Here is a 25706-nt window from a genome sequence, read left to right on the forward strand (position 1 = left end):
GACCCATGACAAATCTTTTCAGTCTCCTGAGGGGGAATAGGTTTTGTCTTGCCCTCTTCACGACTGTCTTTGTGTGCTTGGACCATGTTAATTTGTTGGTGATGTGGACACCAAGGAACTCGAAGCTCTCAACCTGCTCCACTGCAGCCCCGTCGATGAGAATGGGGGCGTGCTCGGTCCTCATTTTCCTGTAGTCCACAATCATCTCCTTTGTCTTGGGCAATTCCAGTCATCGAGGGCCTGATTGGTGTCACAGTTTGCCCCCGCCAACACACCTTACTCCAATAATAACCTAATCGTGATCACAAGCATTGGTGCTTATGTTTATTGCAAATCATTTGGCCTGCGGGTTGATATGCATCTGATGCGTATGCTAAAGAGGACGCCTGGAAACGTTCTCTATCTAGCCTAGCGGGTACTTATAGGCTGAAAAGCCCAGCGGTTCTATTGTTAAACCTGTGCTCTTCACTATGCACCTGAGCGGCACAGCAGAGTGTTAACACAAAGGGTTAAACATCTGCCCACTAGTCCAGTCTATCACAGTACTGTACCTTTAATGGAATTGTAGTCCAAGGCAGTGCACAGTCTCAGTCTTAGTTAGTCCACTCGTTTAACTCCAAATGTAACTCATCCACGTCTAAATTCGACCCTGTACAACTCAGGCCAAGGCTACCTCAGTCCAAATGTAAACAAGGCCCGGTAGTCTAGCCCCATCCCAGTCTGCTGTGGTGTGGTCCACGTGCGAGCCCCAACCCTGCCCTGTGTGTCCACTGCACTGCTTATGAAATGTTCCATTTGCTAATCCCTGCAAAAATAATCATTTTGCACAGCAGCAATCTAACAGCAGTTAACCAATAAAAGGGTGTATGTTTTCTATGTCCCAGACTATAATCTGCCCCATGTGGGTTATCCACTATGAAAGAGTAATATCGGTCAAACCAAAATCATTGCACGCACAGACGCACAGAGGGACGCACACAGACATTTGCACACAAACAGACGCACACAGACAGACAGACAAACAAACGCACAGATAGACAGACGCACAGTCAGACAGACGCACAGTCAGACAAACAGACAGGCGCGCACAGACAGACGCACAGACAGACGCACAGACAGACAAACAGACGCGCGCACACACAGACAGACAAACGCACAGACAGACAAACGCACAGACAGACAGACGCACAGACAGACAGACAGACGCACAGACAGACAGACAGACGCACAGACAGACAGACAGACGCACAGACAGACAGACAGAGACAGACAGACAGACGCACAGACAGACAGACAGACGCACAGACAGACAGACGCACAGACAGACAGACAGACAGACAAACAGACAGACAGACAGACAGACAAACGCACAGTCAGACAGACGCACAGACAGACAAACGCACAGACAGACAAACAGACGCGCACACACAGACAGACAAACGCACAGACAGACAAACGACACAGACAGACAGACAAACGCACAGACAGACAGACGCACAGACAGACAGACAGACAGACAGACAGACAGACGCACAGACAGACAGACAGACGCACAGACAGACAGACAGACGCACAGACAGACAGACGCACAGACAGACGCACAGACAGACAAACAGACAGGCGCGCACAGACAGACGCACAGTTAGACACACAGACAGACAGACAGACAGAAAAACGCACAGACAGACAGACGCACAGACAGACGCAGACAAACGCAGACGCACAGACAGACAGCCGCACAGACAGACGCACACAGACAGACGCACACAGACAGACAGACAGACAGATGACACAGACAGACGCACAGTCAGACAGACAGACGCACAGTCAGACAGACAGACGCACATCAGACAGCCGCACAGACAGACAGCCGCACAGACAGATGCACAGACAGACAGATGCACAGACAGACAGCACAGACAGACAGACGCACAGACAGACAGACGCACAGACAGACAGATGCACACAGACAGACAGACGCACACAGACAGACAGACAGATGGACACAGAGACGCACAGTCAGACAGCCGCACAGACAGACAGCCGCACAGACAGACAGCCGCACAGACAGACAGCCGCACAGACAGACAGCCGCACAGACAGACAGCCGCACAGTCAGACAGACGCACAGTCAGACAGACGCACAGTCAGACAGACGCACAGTCAGACAGACAGACAGATGGACACAGACAGACGCACAGACAGACAGACAAACGCACAGACAAACGCAAAGACAGACAAACGCAGACAGACAGACACACAGGCAGACAGACAAATGCACAGGCAGACAGACAAACGCACACACTCAGACAGACAGACAGGCGCACACAGACAGACAGGCGCACACAGACAGACGCACAGACAGATAGATGCACAGACAGATAGATGCACAGACAGACGCGCGCACAGACAGAGACAGATGCACAGACAGGCGCACGCACACAGACAGACGCACAGACAGACGCACAGACAGACGCGCGCACAGACAGACACGCGCACAGACAGACACGCGCACAGACAGACAGGCGCACAGACAGACAGGCGCACAGACAGACAGGCGCACAGACAGACAGGCACACAGGCAGACAGGCACACAGACAGACAGGCACAGACAGACAGGCACACAGACGCACACAGACAGACAGGCGCACAGACAGACAGGCACACAGACAGACAGGCACACAGATACACAGACAGACAGGCGCACAGACAGACAGAGACAGACAGGTGCACAGACAGGCGCAGACAGACAGACAGGCAGACAGACAGGCACACAGACAGACAGGCGACAGACAGGCGCACAGACAGACAGGCGCACAGACAGACAGGCGCACAGACAGACAGGCGCACAGACAGGCGCACAGACAGACAGACGCACAGACAGACAGACGCGCGCACACATAGACAGAGACAGGCACAGACAAACAGAAGCACAGACAGGCGCACAGACAGACGCACACAGGCGCACACAGACAGACAGGCGCACACAGACAGACAGGCGCACAGACAGACAGATGCGCGCACAGACAGACAGATGCGCGCACAGACAGACAGATGCGCGCACAGACAGACAGATGCGCGCACAGACAGACAGATGCGCGCACAGACAGACAGATGCGCGCACAGACAGATGCGCGCACAGACAGACAGATGCGCGCACAGACAGATGCGCGCACAGACAGACAGATGCACGCACAGACAGACAGACAGATGCGCGCGCACACACAGACAGACAAACGCACAGACAGACAAACGCACAGGCAGACAGACACACACAGACAGGCGCACAGACAGACAGACGCACAGACAGACAGACGCACAGACAGACAGACGCACACAGACAGACAAATGCACACAGACAGACAAATGCACACAAACGCACACAGACAGACAAACAGACAGACAGGCGCACAGACAGACAAACGCACAGACAGAGACAGACAGAGACAGACAGAGACAGACAGACAGGCTCGTCATGTGTGTGTGTGAAGTATGCAGCAAATTTTAACTTTAATATTCATGTAACATATTATGTGCATGGACGAGTTGAATAGCTATATGCAGCAGTAAATGCAGTGCAACAATGGTTGTTCATAGTGTGTGTACGCGTTTGTGTGTACAGTGATATGTGTGTGTCTATGTGCAAGGTGTGTGTTTACTTGCGGGCAGGTTGTGTGTTCGTGCTTGGGTGCTGTGTGTGTTAGGCCCAGGCTAGCTCTCTGTGCTGTAGGTGGTCATGTGAGACTCACTTAGTGGGATCAGCTCCTTTGAAGTAGGCATTAACAGACTCTGTGAAGGCCACAGCGATGGGCAAGGCATCCTGGGATGCCAGGGTCACCGGGCTGGGACCGCGAGATGTCCCTGACAGAGGGAGAGATAGAAAGGGAGAGCGATAAAGAGAAAGAAAGAAAGAAAGAAAGAGGAGGAGGGAGAGGGAGTTGTGGGGGATAGAGAGGGAGAGAGATAAAGAAAGATCAAATGAGTGTACTGTTATGACTGAATTGTACAGTTCAATTGAACTTTGAGATCAAAACGAGAAAGGCTCACACTCATTCATGCAACAGACAACACAACCTGAAGAACACAGTTAATTTACTACATAATAAGGTCATTCATTCAATTATATCATTAAGGAAAATAGGCTACTAATCATTCCATTATTTCAGAGGAAAAGTACATTTAAAAAATCCCAAGACATTACATTGCCAAAACAAATCACACCTCTCTAGGAATTAAATGTTCTAGATTTGGGTAAAATATGATGTATTGTTAAGAATTATTATAAATGTACCATTGGAATTAATTACTGTCTGGGATTCTTTGAGTAAGAACTGTTAAACACTGCAATTAACTTCCAGCCTTTAAATGATTTGTTATTTAACAGAACACAACCATGCTTTACGGTTTGTTGATTACATGGACGGTCACAGTGAGAGACGGGCGTATGCTGACAGACGCGTTGAGAAGAGAGATACATTTCATAAGCAGGCAGACAGAGATTAGACAGCCAATCCGAGTGGCCATTGTTAGTGTGTCACACACAGAGAGGCGTGTCCGGGCTATTTGACCACACCCCCTACCTGCAGGCGTTTCACAGCGCTTCTCAAAGGTGGGCAGCTTCCCAATGAAACCATCATCCTCTTTAAAGGGCCCAACAAAAGAAAAGAAAGAGGAAAGAAACCAAAACCCCCAAGAACGTGGTGAGATGAGGTGAGATGATGACACAGGGCAATGGGCTCCAAACCAACACACCTGGGTGTGAATGTGAGCATGTGTACGAAATCAGGATGGGTGACAAACCCTAAAGACACACTGTGTGCATTAGGTGCTTTACGGAGTGACAGTGAGGGTGGAGGTGGGAGAAAGGAGACTCACTTTGGCTGAGGAGAAACAGAGGAGAGGGAGAAAGGAGGAACTCTGGTTCCGGAGAGGAGCGGGAGAGACGAAAGGTATGCTCAGACCCTGTGAGGAGGAGAGGTGTGAGGGAAGGAGAGAAGCCCAATAAGATTTAAAGACAAGAAGTGGGGTTAGGTCAGGTGAGAGAGGAGGAGAGGAAACAAGCTGAGAATTGTTTGAGAGGAAAGGACGTTGTTAAGAAATGTGAATCGCAGTAGAGGAGGTGAAAGGAGAAGACTGTAAGGAGGAGGTACAGAGAAGGGAAGGTGATGGAGCTTGGTCATGTTCTTACCCACGGTGGGTGTGTTGGAGGCACTGAGGGAGGCGGTGGAGGACAGGGAGGAGGAGCTCTCTGCCCGGGCGAGGGGAGCAGCCAGAGAAAGACTGGCGTTGGACAACGTCTTTGGCGGGCTGAACGGCCGCACCTGGTTGGATAGACCACACAAACCCGGAAATTTAACCAATAGTAACGGATATAGCACGTTAACCCCATACAGGGTACTGTATATAGCAAGAGTGAAAAACTCCAAATAAATGTAGTCCACTATCATTAATTAATAGAGAATGGTTTCATCAATCAATGCTCTAATGCACAAAGAGATACTGGGCAGATACTCTGCTGGAGATACTCACAATTTCAGTGATTCCTGTGAGTTTTCCTGTGGGTAGTTTGGGTCTGGAGGAGGGTCGTGGAGGAGGCACCAGGGCTCCAGCTAGAGGAGTATTGGGTCTGGCCAGGGCAGGCACTGCAGAGGGACGGGGAGGAGGGGGTAGAGAGGGTCAATCATAGACTAAAAGCAGAAGTGAGCTACGGTATGATAAGATAACGCCATGCTGCAATACTTGTGATGTACTTCTGATGGAATTCGAAAAAACAGGTTCAGTGAATTTAAACTTCTTAGTCAACAGAATCTCTCAAAGTAATGCAAAATCATGCATCAAATGCAGAAGTCACGACATGCAAATTCCAAATCATAGAATACAAACATAAAAAAATTAACATAGCTCACAAAACTTTGGGTTAACAATTCTCTAAAGGCAAACAAGCATATGCCCCGCAAAACAAAAACACACAAATACAAATGTATTATTCAACCAAAAAATATTGTAAATAAGATCAAAAGAACAACATTGTTATGAAAAGTTGGACATTTCAAACTGAAAAGACAATTTTAAAAAGTTGAAAAAAAACTCAAGTCAAAACTTCACTCAGACAAAAAAAACATTTGTTTATGGCATGCTAGAGGTTACCGTTGTTTGTTTGGCTAGCTGCTGAGGCTACCATCCCCTCTGTCAGTGCTGATAACACCTCCGAGACACAGGGGGCGCTGTCCTCCACAACCCCACTGCTCAGCGGCATCTTGTTATAGGGGTCAGCAGGGTCCTCAGAGAAGAAACGGATGGACCGACCAGACTGGACCCTGTCAATAGGAGGGTTAGACTGGGTCCTGCTGGTAGAGGGGTTTGACTGGGTCCGGTCATGGCTGACCGGGCCTGTACTTGTACCAGGACTGCAACTCTGTTGGCGTCGGAATGGCACAAAGTCATCGTTGAAGGCTATCCACTGGCTCTGGGACCAGGAGAATGCTGACTGGTCCTCTCCCTGAGGGAGCCTGGCTGTGGCTGCAGGGGTTGGATCCTGGGGGTCTAGGGGCTCAGCCTGCCGCGTGATGGGGGCACTCTGGGCTCGGGCTGGGATGGGCTTCAGAGCCAGGAAGGGGTCGTCCGGTGAGGCCTCCCATGGAGAGAAGGTATTAGTGGTGGTGGAGGCAAGGGGAGGGAGAGGGGTGACCTCTCCTTTGGTCTGCAAGCTGTCTGCCAGTGGGGGAGAGGAGAGCTCCCGTTGTAATATCACTTCAGCTGTGAGGGGCGCAGGAGAGTCCAGGGTGGGGCAGAATGATAGACACATGCCACAGATTAAGGAGAATGAACCAAAGATATTCATGCAAAACATCTTTACATTCCTACCTAATCAGGTGAATGATAATGACAAGGAGAAGTAATCAACATTTTAAAATGAATAGATTTGATAGATAGTTTTTCATTATTTTGACCACCCCACATTATAATTGAAAGAGGAAGTGTAAACTCTAACATAGCCTATTAGCTAGAAAGGTGACACCAAACACATGTTCACTAATAGCAGCTGTTTAACTGGTTAAAACAAAGGTTAGCCATGTGTTGGCAAAAATGTGTCAAGAGAGCTTACCAGCAGCCAGCAACACTTGTCGCAATGGTGCTTTTTCAAAGCCTATGTCGGATACTCCAGTGAGTGTAATTTGCTCAATATTAGGAGTTGAGAAACAAACACACACACACACTATATTTTTGTCCATTACAATAACATCAAATTGATCAGAAATACAGTGTAGACATTGTTAATGTTGTAAATGACTATTGTAGGTAGGAACGGCAGATTTTTTATGGAATATCTACATAGGCGTACAGAGGCCCATAATCAGCAACCATCACTCCTGTGTTCCAATGGCACACTGTGTTAGCTTATCCAAGTGTATCATTTTAAAAGGCTAATTGATCATTAGAAAACCCTTTTGCAATTACATTAGCACAGCTGTAAACTGTAGTTCTGATTAAAGAAGCAATACAACCTGCCTTCTTTAGACTAGTTAAGTATCTGGAGCATCAGCATTTGTGGGTTCGATTACAGGCTCAAAATGGCCAGAAACAAAGAACTTTCTTCTGAAACTCATCAGTCTATTATTTTTCTGAGAAATTATTCCATGTGAGAAACTGCAAAGAAACAGAAGATCTGGACAAATAAAATGTGCTTTTCTTTCAAAAACAAGGACATTTCTAAGTGACCTGAAACTTTTGAACCGTAGTGTCCAGTCGTGGCCAAAAGTTTTGAGAATGACACAAATATTAATTTCCACAAAGTTTGCTGCTTTATCTTTAGATATTTTTGTCAGATGTTACTATGGAATACTGAAGTATAATTACAAGCATTTCATAAGCGTCAAAGGCTTTTATTGACAATTATATGAAGTTGATGCAAAGAGTCAATAATTGCAGTATTGACCCTTCTTTTTCAAGACCTCTGCAATCCGCCCTGGCATGCTGTAAATTAACTTCTGGGCCACATCCTGACTGATGGCAGCCCATTCTTGCATAATTAATGCTTGGAGTTTGACAGAATGTGGGTTTTTGTTTGTCCACCCGCCTCTTGAAGATTGACAACAAGTTCTCAATGGGATTAAGGTCTGGGGAGTTTCCTGGCCATGGACCCAAAATATATATTTTTTGTTCCCCGAGCCACTTAGTTATCACGTTTGCCTTATGGCCAGGTGCTCCATCATGCTGGAAAAGTCTTTGTTTGTCACCAAACTGTTCCTGGATGGTTGGGAGAAGTTGCTCTCGGAGGATATGTTGGAACCATTCTTGATTCATGGCTGTGTTCTTAGGCAAAATTGTGAGTGAGCCCATGCCCTTGGCTGAGAAGCAACCCCATGCATGAATGGTCTCAGGATGCTTTACTGTTGGCATGACACCTTGTCTTCTCCTTCCCTTCCTGACACCAGGCCATCCTAAAAAAGCCTTTGCCTCACTGTGAGTGCATACACCTGCCTGCTGCCATTCCTGAGCAAGCTCTGTACTGGTGGTGCCCCGATCCTGCAGTTGAATCAACTTTAGGAGCCGGTCCTTAAGCTTGCTGGACTATCTTGGGTGCTCTGAAGCCTTCTTCACAACAATTGAACCGCTCTCCTTGAAGTTCTTGATGATCCAATAAATGGTTGATTTAGGTGCAATCTTACTGGCAGCAATATCCTTGCCTGTGAAGCCCTTTTTGTGCAAAGCAATGATGAGTGTTTCCTTGCAGGTAACCATGGTTGACAGAGGAAAAACAATGATTCCAAGCACCATCCTACTTTTGAAGCTTCCAGTCTGTTACTCAAACTCAATCAGCATGACAGAGTGATCTCCAGCCTTATCCTCGTCAACACTCACACCTGTGTTAATGGGGCGGCAGGGTAGCCTAGTGGTCAGAGCGTTGGACTAGTAACCGAAAGGTTGCAAGTTCAAATCCCCGAGCTGACAAGGTACAAATCTGTCGTTCTGCCCCTGAACCCACTGTTCCCAGGCCATTATTGAAAATAAGAATTTGTTCTTAATTTTTTTTTTTTTAATTGAACAAATTAGTAGCGTAGTTTTCTTTTTTTTGTCACCAATTCAAAGAACAGGGCTTTATAATCCTTACACGCAGTGACTTTCATAATAATAAAAAATGGTTTCCATCTAAACCATTGAAACATTAAATCCAACCCTGCTATGAGACAGCCAGGCTTAGTTCACTGTGAACTGCAATCAAATGCAATCTCTGTGCAACATTAGGCAATGTGAGTGTCAGGCTATGATAGGAATGCCTGACATGTTTAAAATGTAACTGTGAAGGTTTGGTTGTGGGTAATAAATGTGTTAGAGGATTACAGCTGGTTGAGGGGAGCTCAGTTACTCTGACTGTTTGGTGTTAGGTCATCACACCTTGCAGACACGCAGTGTCACACAGAGCTCTCAGCGTATCAAAGCTTAGCAGGGCCTTTCAATCTACCACTGTTTAAATTAGCTATCTTCCTCACTGGCTTGATTGAAAAAAAGTAAACATAGCTACAACTCATAACTATGAAATCCTACGATAACAGAGTGGATTTTTGGAGAGACAAACAAAGCAAATTTTGACACAAAACGTGCTCATTTGAAAAACCAAAAATGCCACCAAAAAACACAAGTAATTGTGCAACGACAAGCAAATTGAATCGAATGTCGGATGCCATGTAAAGGATATTTGTAAGTGAGGTTAGACAGTTGAAAAGCTATTGGATACTTGGAAAACTATTTAGTACAGTGCAACCATACTGCTTTAAAGAGGGTCAGCTAAGATGTTACCTGGCTACCCTGGTAGAAAGACAGGGGACTTGTTAATGTGTCGAGGAGATAAAGGGATGGAGAGGAAAAGACTATCTGAGGAGGGGAGAAAGGGGGAGGATAAACACACATACAGACAGCAACAAAAAACAATAACACAGCAACCAAACCAAACACAAGACTGCAAATCTTACACAGAAAATAAGACACAAAAATAACAAAAAGCAAAAGAACCAACTTCAAAGTTGGAAAGCCCCTAAATAATCAAACAACTATAAATTCTTACAGGTTTCTCAAATGAACTGTTTGCAGTTCAGTCAGGGCTAGCTGAATGTGATGAATGTGTTATCGCCTGGGAAAGCCTCCATTGTACAGAGAGAGCTTAAAAAGCATCACAGTATCTTAACCAGGGAACTTTATGCTGCTCTTTTGGCTTTTAAGCTAAGACCTTTGACAGTAACGAGATAGTGTTTGACAACATACATGCCAGTGGTCCTTATAGCCAGCCCTCTGACCCAAACTAGGTGCAATTAACTGTGGATTACAATTAGCCCAGGCAATGGATCAGCAGTAACGTCACTATATGAACACACACACAGCCACACAATGGGCTGTGACAGTCTTGAAATTTTGTCAGCCAGTGACTGTCCCGTGGATCATTTTCATGCCAGCCAGGTAGGCTATACTCCTGTTATAAAGAGAAGCAATGTGCTTAATATTAGGAAAGTTTAGAAAAATTATATAGTAGGCCTAGCCTATAGAAAGCTGATGGGATCCTCCTCTTTTTAATAGAGGCCATCACTCTGTTTTCTCACACAATTGCATAGCCTATAGAAATGTTGTGCAACATGAGCTCATGGGCTCTCATGAAGTGTTTGATTAGATTTTCGATTACATTTGCAATAATGTCAGAGTGATTAGAGGGACAATAGAGTGCTGAGTACCAGGCAGTTAGCAAGTTTGGTAGGCTACTAATTACCATGAGCAGCATCAGAGCTTGGAGTAGCCTAATTACCATGACTTTATTTAACCAGGTAGGCCAGTTGAGAACAAGTTCTCATTTACAACTGCGACCTGGCCAAGATAAGCAAAGCAGTGAGACAAAAACAGCACAGAGTTACACATGGGATAAACAAAAGTACAGTCAATAACAATAGAAAAATCCACATACAGTGTGCACAAATGTAGTAAGATTAGGGAGGTAAGGCAATAAATAGGCCATAGTGGCAAAATAATTCAAATTTAGCAGTAACACTGGAGTGACAGATGTGCAGATGATGATGTGCAATTTACAGATGGGCTATTTACAGATGGCTGTGTACAGGTGCAGTGATCGGTAAGCTGCTCTGACAGCTGATGCTTAAAGTTAGTGAGGGAGATATAAATCTCCAGTTTCAGTGATTTTTGCAATTCCTTCCAGACATTGGCAGCAGAGAACTGGAAGGAAAGGCAGCCAAAGAGGTGTTGGCTTTGGGGATCAGTGAAATATACCTGCTGGAGCACGTGCTATGGGTGGGTGTTGCTATGGTGACCAGTGAGCTGAGATAAGATGGGGCTTTACCTAGAAAATACTTATAGATGACCTGGAGCCAGTGGGTTTGGCGTTGAATATGTAGTGAGGGCCAGCCAACGAGAGCAGACAGGTCGCAGTGGTGGGTGGTATATGGGGCTTTGGTGACAAAATGGATGGCACTGTGATACTCTACTCAGCAAACTGGATGTAGTCTGTTGGAGGCTATTTTGTAAATGACAATCGCCGAAGTCAAGGATCAGTAGGATAGTCAGTTTTACGAGGGTATGTTTGGCAGATTTAATTTTGGATTGGAGATGCTTATTGTGAGTCTGGAAGGAGAGTTCAGTCTAACCAGACACCTAGGTATTTGCAGTTGTCCACATATTCTAAGTCAGAACTGTCCAGAGTAGTGATGCTATTCGGGCGGGTGCGGGCAGCAATCGGTTGAAGAGCATGCATTTAGTTTTACTAGCATTTAAGAACAGTTGGAGGCCACGGAAGAAGTGTTGTATGGCATTGAAGCTTGTTTGGAGGTTTGATAACAGTGTCCAAAGAAGGGCCAGATGTATACAGAAAGGTGTCGTCTGCGTAGAGGTGGATCAGATAATCACCAGCAGCAATAGTGCCATCGTTGATATATATACAGAGAAAAGAGTCGGCCCGAGAATTGAACCCTGTGGCACCCCCATAGAGGCTGCCAGGGGTCTGGACAACAGGCCCTCCGATTTGACATACTGAACTCAATCTGAGAAGTAGTTAGTGAACCAGGCGAGGCAGTCATTTGAGAAACCAAGGCAATTGAGTCTGCCGATAAGAATGCGGTGATTGACAGAGTTGAAAGCCTTGGCCAGGTCGATGAAGACGGCTGCACCGTACCGTCTTTTATCGATGGCGGTTATGATATCGTTTAGGACCTTGAGTGTGGCTGAGTTGCACCCATGACCAGCTGGGAAACCAGATTGCATAGTGGAGAAGGTACGGTGGGATTCAAAATGATTTGTGATCCGTTTGTTAACTTGGCTTTTGAAGACTTTAGAAAGGCAGGGCATGATGAATATAGGTCTGTAACAGTTTGGGTCTAGTGTGTCTCCCCCTTTGCAGAGGGGATGACCGCGGAAGCTTTCCAATCTTTAGGGATCTCAGACGATACGAAAGAGAGGTTGAACAGGCTAGTAAATAGGGGTTGCAACAATTGCAGCGAATAATTTTAGAAAGAGGGTCCAGATTGTCTAGCCCGGCTGATTTGTCGGGGTCCAGATTTTGCAGCTCTTTCCGAACATCAGCTATCTGGATTTGAGTGAAGGAGAAGTGCTTGGGCAAGTTGCTGCAGGAGGTGCAGAGCTGTTTGCCGGGGTAGGGGTAGCCAGGTGGAAAAGCATGGCCAGCCGTAGAAAAATGCTTGTTGAAATTCTCGATTATCGTAGATTTATCAGTGGTGACAGTGTTTCCTAGCCTCAGTGCAGTGTCCCAAAACTTTTTGGAATTAGTGCTACAGGATGCAAATTTCTGTTTGAAAAAGCTAGCCTTTGCTTTCCTAACTGACTGTGTAAATTGGTTCCTGACTTCCCTGAAAAGTTGCATATCGCGGGGGCTATTCGATGCTAATGCAGTATGCCACAGGATGTTTTTGTGTTGGTCAATGGCAGTCAAGTCTGGAGTGAACCAAGGGCTATATCTGTTCTTAGTTCAACATTTTTTAACGGGGCATGCTTATTTAAGATGGCGAAGAAATAACTTTTAAAGAACAACCAGGCATCCTCTACTGACGGGATGAGGTCAATATCCTTCCAGGATACCCGGGCCAGGTCGATTAGAAAGGCCTGCTCGCTGAAGTGTTTTAGGGAGCGTTTGACAGTGATGAGGGGGGGTCGTTTGACCGCAGACCCATTACGGATGCAGGCAATGAGGCAGTGATCGCTGAGATCCTGGTTGAAGACAGCAGAGGTGTATTTAGAGGGTAAGTTGGTCAGGATGATATCTATGAGGGCGCCCATGTTTACAGATTTAGGGTTGTACCTGGTAGGTTCCTTGATAATTTGTGTGAGATTGAGGGGATCTAGCTTAGATTGTAGGAACGGCCGGGGTGTTAGGCATCCCTGTTTAGCAGGATGACAGTACGAACTCATAAGATAAATGGGGGGGCAATCAATTCACATATGGTGTCCAGGGCACAGCTGGGGGCTGAGGGGGGTCTATAACAAGCGGCAACAGTGAGAGACTTATTTCTGGAAAGGTGGAGTTTTAAAAGTAGAAGCTCGAACTGTTTGGGTATACAGACCTGGATAGTGTGACAGAACTCTGAAGGGCTATCTCTGCAGTAGATTGCAACTCCGCCCCCTTTGGCAGTTCTATCTTGATGGAAAATGTTGTAGTTGGTGGATGGAAATTTCAGAATTTTTGGTGGTCTTCCTAAACATGACTAAAAGGTCATGTGGAATTTGACTGCCATCATGACTCGTGACCGCCAGTGGTAATACGGTCACCGTAACAGCCCTAGTCACACACACGGTTTTGATAGTCACACCACACCACATAAACCTTGCCACTAAAAAACAGGTTCTCACATATGTGTACTGGAGTGAGGCAGGACAGAGTGAACGAGAAAAAGTGGGATGTAAATGAGATGCAAAATAAAGTAAAAATTCATGTGTGTGTGGGGGGGGGTGTACTTACATTTGAAGACAGCCAAATGCATACTAATTAAAACTATGACAAGAATTCCACACACAAAATCTGTAAAATTAAATACACCGCAAAATAAAAGGTATGAACAAAACCTCCTCACATGACACCTTTAAGTGAAATTTTAAACAAAGAAAAAATAAAGGTCACATCTATTAAAAACTCATAACCAATACAAACAGTACACAAAACATGAGCACTGGCGAGTTCCCTGTCAACATAAGATATGTATGAGGAAGACTGATGTCAATGTGTAATGTGTACACAGTAGGAGCTTCCTAATGTTGTTGAGCTCTGCAGGGGACTGCCTGGCCTACCTGTGGAGCTGTGTGGGGTTGTCTGTATCAGTAGTAGTCTGAGATGATAGTGAAAACATGACCTAAATGATTGGCACCCTCGATAAATGAGCAAAAATAAATTAGAAAAAAAGACTATCAAATCAAATCTACAAATACTGAGCTATATTACGTGCTAAACATACGTTTTAATGATATTATTTTATACTAATACAATTGCTAAGAAAATTTGATTTTGTTAAAACAAGTAATGAAAAATATATAAAAAAAAGATATGGGTAAACATTATTGGCACCCCTGTTTTCAATACTCTGGCACCCTCCCCTTGTGAGGACTAAGCTCTTTTCCAAAATGTTTTGTAAGATTGGAGAACATATTGGGAGGGATCATAGACCATTCCTCCCTATACAGTGCCTTCTGAATGTACAGATTCCCCTTCACTTATTCCACATTTTGTTGTGTTATACAGCCTGAATTCAAAATGGATTAAATATAGATTAAATATATGTTTTAGATCTCACCCACCTACACAAAATTCCCCATAATGAAAGGTCTAAAAATATTTTTAACACAAAATATATATAGTGACTCCCTTCTTGACAGCAGAGAGAAACATTTTTGTTTTAAAGTTAATTTCTTGAAATTCTACACATTTTGCATTGGGGCTTGCAGAAAAATGTGTTGTTTTAAAGCACGTTTCATGCAATTCTAATCATTTTGCCATGGGGTGGAGAGATATCTTTGCAGTTTTAAAGATAAATTCCTGCAATTCCACACATTTTGCCAAAATCAAAATGGGGGCACCCTGGGGGTCAGGGCTCCTGGGCATATGCCCAACATGCCCGGTGGGTATCGGATATCATTTCTAGACTAACTGGCTAGACTAACTTACTAATCTAACACTTGTTAGCTGACATGGCTAATTGAGTGACTGTTAGTGACTGACATTACAAGAGAAAAACTGCTGATGCACAAGCACATTTTTTAATTACACGTTGTGCATTCTACTATTTTAATAAGTTCAGACCCCGACTGAGATCATAAAAAAATATATACAAGGGCCTCCCGAGTGGCGCAGTGGTCTAAAGCACTGCATCGCAGTGCTAGCTGTGCCACTAGAGATTCTGGGTTCGAGTCCAGGCTCTGTAGCAGCCAGCCGCAACCGGGAGACCCATGCAGCGGCGCACAATTGGCCCAGCTTCGTCCGGGTTCGAGGAGGGTTTGGCCGGCAGCGATGTCCATGTCCCATCGCGCACTAGCGACTCCTGTGGGGGGCCGGGCGCAGTGCACGCTGACACGGTCGCCATGTGTACGGTGTTTCCTCCAACACATTGGTGCGGCTGGCTTCCGGGTTAAATGGGCATTGTGTCAAGGAAGCAATGCGGCTTGGTTGGGTTGTGTTTCGGGGGACGCACGGCTCTCAACCTTCACCTCTCCCGAGTCCGTACGGAGTTGCAGTGATGAGACAAGACTGTAACTACCAATTTAATACCACGAAATTGGGGAGAAAAAGGGGGTAAAAAGTATTTTAAAAAATACAAATATTAAATAAATAAATGTATTCTCTCACACACACACACACACACACACACACACACACACACACACACACACCATTAACATGGTCACGACCCATACTTTAGGAAAGTGATCTAGATAGAACCCCATGGTTGGCACCGAACTCGCCCAGCCACCCATAGGAGTACATTGAAACTCTGTTTATACAGCTCTGGAAAAACATGGTGGGTGGGGGCGGGGCTTACCTGTCGATGAGGAGGAGCCTCCCAGGGTCGGGCCGAAAGGATCCAGAGAGAGAAGGTCATTATTGAAAGCAGGCCTACTGCTGAGAGAGCGAGAGAGAGCGAGAGAGAGCAAGAGAGAGAGCGAGCGCGGGACATGGGGAAGGGAGAGGTAGGGATAGAAAGAGACATGGAAATTAGAGCAATTACTAAACAGTGAGAGAAGGGCACTAAAGGGTGTCAGTCAAGGAGCTTTTACTGTGAGTGTTTGAGCTCATTTTTAACTGCGAAAGTTAAGGGACATCAACTTACTCGTTGAAAGACGCTGGAATCCTGGTCTTTCCCAACTCATCGCCTGGTTGAAGAAAGAACATACAAATTACAGACTTAACCTCGGCACACACACACAAGGTTACATAGGTGCAGAGGAAAACCCTGTCTCATACATACCCAACCAGACGGGCACATAAAACACACACTGCAGAGAGCCCATGTTAAAGGACAGGGCTGCAGTGCTCTGCGTGGCTCAAACTAGAATGTGTGTTTAGGTGCTATGTGAAGCAGAGGTTTCCCACCAGCAAGACATTCCTTGGACACATATTTGTTCAGATCTACATCAAACTACTTAAACTATCCTCTCTAAGACCGTGGCAAATATTGCCACAAAGCCGCATATCCATAGTGTTAGCAAAGCTCTAGCTTTAACTAGAATATTCTAGTTTTGAAGAATTTCTAATAGCATTGTTATTATGTTCGCTTTAGCTGTAGAGAACAGAATAAGCCAAGGTACTGTATGGTCCACTAGCCTAGGCTGTGGCAGTTGGACTGAGGTGGAGGTCAGGAGGACTACCTGGCATGGTGTGTGGTGGTGTGAGGTCAAACTGACTAGAGGGGTACATAGTACTCACCTGGCATCTGAGAGCCTAACCCTGGGGTGGAATACACTCCTAAAAGCCCTGAGCACGTGTAGAACACATGGCTATCAATTTCTTATCTCTACCAAATATACCCAGTAACAGTCTTAAGGATTGAACTATCACTCTTAAACTCTATCAAAAAGTTGGAGGATTAGCCTTAACTCTATCAAATGTATAAAATACTTTAAAACTATAACTTGATATGATGGAAATATGAATAAAGGGAGCATAAAGTGATGTTATTTAAACCTTCAGAAAGTATTCATATCACATTCAAAATTGATTAGTTTCTCACCCATTTACACAAAATAGCCCATAATGAAAAAGTGAAAACATGTTTTCAGAAAATGTTGCTAATTTATTGAAAATGAAATACAGAAATATCTCACACCCGAGTCAATATTTTGTAGAAGCACCTTTGGCGGCTATTACAGCTTTGAGTTGTCTGGGGTATGTCTATATCAAGCATTTCACTACACTCGCATTAACATCTGCTAACCATGTGTAAATAAAATTTGATTTGATCAGTTTGCACATCTGGATTTTAAGATTTTCTCCCATTCTTGCCTGCAGATTTTCTCAAGCTCTGTTAAGTTAGATGGGGAGTGGCGGTGAACAGCAATCTTCAAGTCTTTCCACAGATTTTCTGGGCTTTGGCTGGGTCACTCACATTCTTGTTCTGAAGTCATTCCAGCATTGCTTTGGCTGTATGTTTGGGTTCATTGTCCTGCTGGAAACTAAATCTTTGCCCTAGTCTAAGGTATTTTGCACTCTGAACCAGGTTCTCAAAGGATTTGCCTGTATTTGGCTCCATTCACTGTTCCCCCTATTATGTTTATAATTTAGTAGATGCTCTATCCTAACCAGTCTCCCAGTTCAGCTGCTGAAAATAATCCCCATCGGATGATGCTGCCACCACGCTTCACAGTAGGGATGGTATTAGACAGGTGATGAGCTATGCCTGTTTTTTTCACTTTGCATTCAGTCCAAAGAGTTCAATTTTTGTCTCATCAGACCACAGAATCCATTGCCTTATGCTTTCAGAGTCTTTGACGTGCATTTTTGCAAACTCCAGGCGTGCTGACGTGTGCCTTTTTCTTAGGAGTGGCTTCCATCTTGCCACTCTCCCATATGGCCCAGAATGGTGAAGTGCTATACTGTTGTCCTTCTAGCAGGTTCTCCCATCTCAGCCAAGGAATTCTGTAGTTCTGTCAGAGTGGTCATTGGGTTCTTGGTCACCTCCCTGACCAAGGTTGTTCTTTCGCCGTTGCTCAGTTTGGTCAGACGGCCAGCTCTAGCAGGGTCTGGGTAGTTCCATATTTTTTCAATTGCTTCATACCCTTCCCCAGATATATCTAGGAGATCTACAGCCAGTCCTTGGACTTCATTGTGTAGTTTCTGCTTTGACATGCACTGTCAACTGTGGTACCTTATATAGACAGGTGTGTTTCTTTTTAAATCATGTCCAAACAATTGAATTGGCCACAGGTGGACTTCAATCAAGTTGTAAGGATTATCAAAGGAAATTGGATGCACCTGAGCTCAATTTGGAGTGTCATAGAAAAGGGGCGTGAATACTTATGTAAATGAGATTTCTGTATTTCATTAAAAAAAATAAGAAAAAAAAGAACACATTTCTAAGAACATGTTTTCACTTTGTCATTATGGGGTATTGTGTGCAGATGGGTGAGATATTTAAAAATATATTTATAACATTTTGAATTCAGGCTGTAACAACAAAATGTGGACTAAGTCAAGGGGTTTGAACAATGTATACAGTACATGTATTGTGTGTATAAATAATATACTTAATATATTATTCTTTCTTCATTCTTTACTTGCTAACCCCCACTAATACTTCATAGTGAGTTCACAGTTTGAGACTACGTGACTTGTTGCATTCCTCCATAGAAAATTAATTAACTTGTTCAAGCACTAATTTGTCCAAGCAGAAAATCAAACGTAGGAAAATATACAAAATTGTTGCCAAAGCGCAGGAGGAAAAATATAATTTCTGACATGCAAAACAGAAACATGCAATTAAGCAATTCATCTTACTCGTAGCTTAGAGGGGGAATGGAAGTCATTTCTCAAATACACACATAAAAAACAAACTATGTTTACTTTCGCTGGGGATGTGTTGGTTTTGGCGAGGTCGCTAGATTTTGGGAGAAAAAAAAGAGCGAACCTCTTCAAAAATGACAGAGCTAAGAAAAATGAAGTTGAAAAGTCAAATGGTAGCCCCCCTGGTCGCAGCCACAGAAGAGGAGGAAAGAGAGAGAGAGAATCACAGAGAGAGAGGAGTGTAAAATAAAATACTCACTGGATTGATTCCGTCGCATCTGACCCTGAGAATATAAACACACTAATTAACTACAGCACGGATAAGTTACACACACACACTGAACTTCAGCCCTCATTCTCCACAACAACAAAAAAAGACTCCCTAGCAAATCCAGAACAAACCAAAGATCAGGGAAAGTACATTTGAAGTGGATACCGTAACGTATGTAAAACATGTTTGTATCTGGAATGTGCTTGAAAAGCATCCGTACTTAGATGTCATTATCACAGACTATAAATAATTTTAAGACGTGGCTTAAGTACTGCCTAGCCTTAGGACAGATATTGAGCAGAGCAGGTGTCAATTCACTTATGCCTGTTTACAGGGACTGAAACTAGACCTACTTAAAATGACAGCACAAAGTTCCTCAATGTATTGCTCTTCAAGAATCAACACTTGAGTAATAACTTACTTTCTGAATAATACTTCCTAAAAACAGAGATGTGCGGTACAGGCTATATTTATCAGTGGTGACACGGTACTCGCAAGACCCCCAAATTGTCCCAAACGGTTAAGAGTATACACTGAGTATACAAAACATTAAGGACACCTTCCTAATATTGATTTGAATGCCCCCTTCCCCCTCTCAGAACAGCCTCAATTTGTCGGGGCACGGACTCTACAAGGTGTCGAAAGCGTTCTTTAGGGATGTTGGCCCATGTTGACTCCAACGCTTCCCACAGTTGTGTCAAGTTGGCTGGATGTCCTTTGAGTGGTGGACCATTTTTGATACACATGGGAGACTGTTGAGTGTGAAAAACCCAGCAGCGTTGCAGTTCTTGACACCAACTGGTGCATCTGGCACCTATTACCATACCCTGTTAAAAGGCACATTGTGTAAATCTTTTGTCTTGCCCATTCTTCCTCTGAATGGCACACATACACAATCCATGTCTCAACTGTCTCAAGGCTTAAAAATCCATCTTTAACCCATCTCCTCCCCTTCATCTACCTTCTATACTGATTGCAAAGGATTTAACAAGTGACATGTATAAGGGATCATAGCTTTCACCTGGATTCACCTGGTCAGTCTGTCATGGAAAGAGCAGGTGTCCTTAATGTTTTGTACACTATGTAATTGATACATGGAAACTTTATTAACTTTTTTCACACCAGTGTTAAAAGACAGTAAATCACGGGATTAAGCCTCAAACACACATAACACATTAAACCTAGGGGGAAGGATTCAGCTGCACAGAACAGACAGGACACAGTATCTAACCCTGCACTGTGATCAATCAGGTACTACACACAGAGGGAGAGACAGACAGACCGACACTGCTAGTCTAGCTCCCTAACAGAGGACATAAACCAGTTGTCGTGGCAACCAACAGAAGATCTGCATGTACTTTTGTGTGACCCAATGGAAACTAAGATCATCAATCCCAATAAAGCCTTTATTCACACACTGAAAAAGATAAGGAGAGGGGAAAAAGGGAAGAGGGAGAAGAAGAGAACCAGAAGGGGGTTTAGAGGGACGCAGCTAAAGCGTTAAACCACCATAGCGCTGTGAGGTCAGGGTTTAGTCCCACAGGCACTAAGCAGCAAATGGGTTCAATCACAGCTGTAGCGAGCAACACAAACGCTACAGATCTCCACACACACACACACACACACACACACACACAAACACCTTATCAAGACTTCTATACACAGGCACACACCATTCCGGCTTCCAACTGTGGTTTCAATAAAGGAACAAAAAGCACAGAAGTGTACCGGGAGAAAGACGAACAGCAACGAATGGGGAGGAAGAAGAAAAAGGAAAGTGTCTTCAATAATTCACACCAGATGATGCAATGTTCGTCTCGTCACCTAGATTTTTTTAACTTAAGAACTTTGAGCACAGAACATTTCCTTCAACATTAAAGTGGGGAAAAAATGGTGAAGAGATTTAAAGGAGGTATCAATAAAAGAGAAAACATGGAGGGAATAGTCCAGTATTTAGCTGAAAGACAAAGTAGAAAAAAAAGAAACAGTAGGTTGCTGTTTTCTGTCGTTGGACTGAGAAAATATTATTTGTAACGAACCAAGTCAGAGGTTCAGGCCGTGGAAAAGCCATAGAATGTTTTTCCTCAAGATACTCCTTAATGCTTAGAAAACATCAATAAATTATCCATAAATTTAGGAATTTTCGCCAAAGTGGAATCACTCTGTTTAAAACAAACTGTATGAATAAAACATACCTGGAAAAACATTTCTACACACTTTGTCACATTTAATGGGCGACTAAACCCTATAAAGTGTGCATAAATAATCACATACAAGTAATGTCCAAACCAAGAAGCAAAATGACCCTAATAAAACAAGAGTGCAAAAGACCAATAGAGAGAGAGATAAAGAGAGCGTGGCAGAGTGAATGAGAAAATGATAGAGAGAGATTCTGTGACAGTTGTTTAGTGAGCAGTAGGACTCCTCTCGCTGATATGGGGAGGGGGGGGACACACACGACCTCTTTTAGAATCAGCACACTGAGCGTGCCCCCTACCGGACACAAACACGCACATAGTAGTGAAGTTTAATGGCAGGCGCTAATTCCAACCTGAGCAGGCAGGTAGAGAAAGACAGAGAGAGAGACAGAGGCTCAGACATTGAGAGATTTTATGGCTAGTCAGTTAAGGTTGAACGGAGAGCTCAACTCCAGGCAGAAAGGTCAAAGGTCAGGCCAGGCTTTGCGTGCAGTGCAGCTCTGACAGTCTCTGCATGCCAGCGCCTCCTATCCCATGCCATGCCATGATGTGACAGCAGGGTGAAGTGGTGTGTGTTTGTCTACTGACTCTACTGTGTAACACCACGCAACTAACTATACAGAAGCGGCATCCCTGCTGCCGTCTAAGCCCGGGGGGGGGCGCTAGATGGAAGCTAGATGGAATTGTTTTAAGAAAGTCATACCAAGGATTATTTAGCTCTTTGATTTTGAATTTTAAGACTCTTTGAAGTATTAAAAAATATATACAAAAACATTTGATTAAAATGATGTTTGGCCTTGCTGCTATTAGCCCATACAAATGCATTGAATAACAGATTCACCAAAAATCTAAAAAGGAAGTAAGTTCTGAAGTGACTGTCCAATATCTGAGAGATGGAAGAAAGATCAGGAAACGTTTATTTTAAAAAATGTATTTAACCTTTCCACGCGTGAGTTCCAAATATCTCTAACGGTCGTCCCCAGCGTGAGTTTTTCTTTTTATGTGCGTGATGTCAGAATGCACTCACTGTTCCAAAATGTGATTGTTACGCAACAGGACAGTTAACCCACGCTGCATTCAAACCAAGGCACGCTGCCTATAGGCTACGTTTCAACTAACCAATTTCAAATTATTTTCTAACAAGTTTTATTTTCTAACAACAGTTTGAATTGAGGTGTGTTCCGCCTCCTCATTAATTCACATAGAAGTAGCCCATTTCACTGTTGAGGAAAATTTACCTTTGAGGTTTTACTGAGCCGGACAAACTTCTCTCTTCGACAAGAGATCAAGCACAAACTTTTTCCTCCCTGGCACATTTTCCGGCTGGCACCCGCATTGCTTTCACTGCTAATAAATAACTTTGGACGTGTGCGTTCCTATTAAAGTGCCTTATTACGTTATCATTATAGTTTCTGAACATTCAAATCAAATCAAATCAAATTTTATTTGTCACATACACATGGTTAGCAGATGTTAATGCGAGTGTAGCGAAATGCTTGTGCTTCTAGTTCCGACAATGCAGTAATAACGAGCAAGTAATCTAACTAACAATTCCAAAAAAACTACTGTCTTATATACACAGTGTAAGGGGATAAAGAATATGTACAAAAGGATATATGAATGAGTGATGGTACAGAGCAGCATAGGCAAGATACAGTAGATGATATCGAGTACAGTATATACATATGAGATAAGTATGTAAACCAAGTGGCATAGTTAAAGTGGCTAATGATACATGTATTACATAAGGATGCAGTCGATGATATAGAGTACCGTATCAACATATGCATATGAGATGAACAATGTAGGGTAAGTAACATTATATAAGGTAGCATTGTTTTAAAGTGGCTAGTGATATATTTACATCATTTCCCATCAATTCCCATGATTAAAGTGGCTGGAGTAGAGTCAGTGTCATTGACAGTGTGTTGGCAGTAGCCACTCAATGTTAGTGGTGGCTGTTTAACAGTCTGATGGCCTTGAGATAGAAGCTGTTTTTCAGTCTCTCGGTCCCAGCTTTGATGCACCTGTACTGACCTCGCCTTCTGGATGACAGCGGGGTGAACAGGCAGTGGCTCGGGTGGTTGATGTCCTTGATGATCTTTATGGCCTTCCTGTAGCATCGGGTGGTGTAGGTGTCCTGGAGGGCAGGTAGTTTGCCCCCGGTGATGCGTTGTGCAGACCTCACTACCCTCTGGAGAGCCTTACGGTTGAGGGCGGTGCAGTTGCCATACCAGGCGGTGATACAGCCCGCCAGGATGCTCTCGATTGTGCATCTGTAGAAGTTTGTGAGTGCTTTTGGTGACAAGCCGAATTTCTTCAGCCTCCTGAGGTTGAAGAGGCGCTGCTGCGCCTTCCTCACGATGCTGTCTGTGTGAGTGGACCAATTCAGTTTGTCTGTGATGTGTATGCCGAGGAACTTAAAACTTGCTACCCTCTCCACTACTGTTCCATCGATGTGGATGGGGGTGTTCCCTCTGCTGTTTCCTGAAGTCCACAATCATCTCCTTAGTTTTGTTGACGTTGAGTGTGAGGTTATTTTCCTGACACCACACTCCGAGGGCCCTCACCTCCTCCCTGTAGGCCGTCTCGTCGTTGTTGGTAATCAAGCCTACCACTGTTGTGTCGTCCGCAAACTTGATGATTGAGTTGGAGCGTGCATGGCCACGCAGTCGTGGGTGAACAGGGAGTACAGGAGAGGGCTCAGAACGCACCCTTGTGGGGCCCCAGTGTTGAGGATCAGCGGGGAGGAGATGTTGTTGCCTACCCTCACCACCTGGGGGCGGCCCGTCAGGAAGTCCAGTACCCAGTTGCACAGGGCGGGGTCGAGACCCAGGGTCTCGAGCTTGATGACGAGCTTGGAGGGTACTATGGTGTTGAATGCCGAGCTGTAGTCGATGAACAGCATTCTCACATAGGTATTCCTCTTGTCCAGATGGGTTAGGGCAGTGTGCAGTGTGGTTGAGATTGCATCGTCTATGGACCTATTTGGGCGGTAAGCAAATTGGAGTGGGTCAAGGGTGTCAGGTAGGGTGGAGGTGATATGGTCCTTGACTAGTCTCTCAAAGCACTTCATGATGACGGATGTGAGTGCTACGGGGCGGTAGTCGTTTAGCTCAGTTACCTTAGCTTTCTTGGGAACAGGAACAATGGTGGCCCTCTTGAAGCATGTGGGAACAGCAGACTGGTATAGGGATTGATTGAATATGTCCGTAAACACACCGGCCAGCTGGTCTGCGCATGCTCTGAGGGCGCGGCTGGGGATGCCGTCTGGGCCTGCAGCCTTGCGAGGGTTAACACGTTTAAATGTCTTACTCACTTCGGCTGCAGTGAAGGAGAGACCGCATGTTTCCGTTGCAGGCCGTGTCAGTGGCACTGTATTGTCCTCAAAGCGGGCAAAAAGTTATTTAGTCTGCCTGGGAGCAAGACATCCTGGTCCGTGACTGGGCTGGGTTTCTTCCTGTAGTCCGTGATTGACTGTAGACCCTGCCACATGCCTCTTGTGTCTGAGCCGTTGAATTGAGATTCTACTTTGTCTCTGTACTGGCGCTTAGCTTGTTTGATAGCCTTGCGGAGGGAATAGCTGCACTGTTTGTATTCAGTCATGTTACCAGACACCTTGCCCTGATTAAAAGCAGTGGTTCGTGCCTTCAGTTTCACACGAATGCTGCCATCAATCCACGGTTTCTGGTTAGGGAATGTTTTAATCGTTGCTATGGGAACGACATCTTCAACGCACGTTCTAATGAACTCGTCAACATTGTGTTGACATTTCTTCTGTAGCACACCGTATGAATGTATGGAGCATAATGTGTTTACGGTTTTATTCACATATTTTCAAGTACTGGTGACAAGTCATGCATTCCGATTTTGCATAGATTGTAATGGACACATACTGTATGATGTGTGTAAAATACTTTTTTGAAGGTTGTACTGATTATGATGAGCTAATGCTAAGTTAATTGCCAGCTATGTGTGGTGCCATGTTTGCAATGCAATCTGGCCAAAGATGTTATAACAAAATGAGGTGAAAGGATGCTTCACTCAACATTCAAGTAAACTGAATGAATGATGGAAGTGAATGATGGTAGACGACAAACCCCCTTCAACATGCATACTGTAAACAGACCCAACTCATCTTGTAACTTCTAATCTTTGGTTGACACGAAAAAACAAACATGGCAGCAAACACAACTACACAAAAAAAAAAAAGAGTGGTTTACAAAATTATTTCGATCACTGGTGAGGT

The 25706-nt window shown here is 44.5% G+C and overlaps 1 protein-coding gene across 6 annotated transcripts in view; it reads right to left on the bottom strand.

Annotated features, from left to right (window-relative positions):
* Window positions 1–25706, bottom strand: part of fcho2 (FCH and mu domain containing endocytic adaptor 2) — a 103976-nt gene that overhangs the window by 15443 nt on the left and 62827 nt on the right. For 2 of the 6 annotated variants that reach the window (XM_024397285.2, XM_024397289.2), the window contains exons 15-23: window positions 19248–19272; window positions 16320–16362; window positions 16032–16111; window positions 6148–6756; window positions 5530–5642; window positions 5189–5321; window positions 4876–4962; window positions 4581–4640; window positions 3750–3861 (exon numbers count right to left, since the gene is read on the bottom strand). In XM_024397285.2, coding sequence (XP_024253053.1) covers window positions 3750–3861; window positions 4581–4640; window positions 4876–4962; window positions 5189–5321; window positions 5530–5642; window positions 6148–6756; window positions 16032–16111; window positions 16320–16362; window positions 19248–19272 — 1262 coding nt within the window. The remainder of the gene's footprint in view (window positions 1–3749; window positions 3862–4580; window positions 4641–4875; window positions 4963–5188; window positions 5322–5529; window positions 5643–6147; window positions 6757–16031; window positions 16112–16319; window positions 16363–19247; window positions 19273–25706) is intronic. The other 4 variants (XM_024397286.2, XM_024397290.2, XM_024397287.2 and 1 more) reach the window with 4 other exon arrangements.

The sequence above is a fragment of the Oncorhynchus tshawytscha genome, linkage group LG33 (assembly GCF_018296145.1).
Source record: "Oncorhynchus tshawytscha isolate Ot180627B linkage group LG33, Otsh_v2.0, whole genome shotgun sequence".
Lineage (NCBI taxonomy): Eukaryota > Metazoa > Chordata > Actinopteri > Salmoniformes > Salmonidae > Oncorhynchus > Oncorhynchus tshawytscha.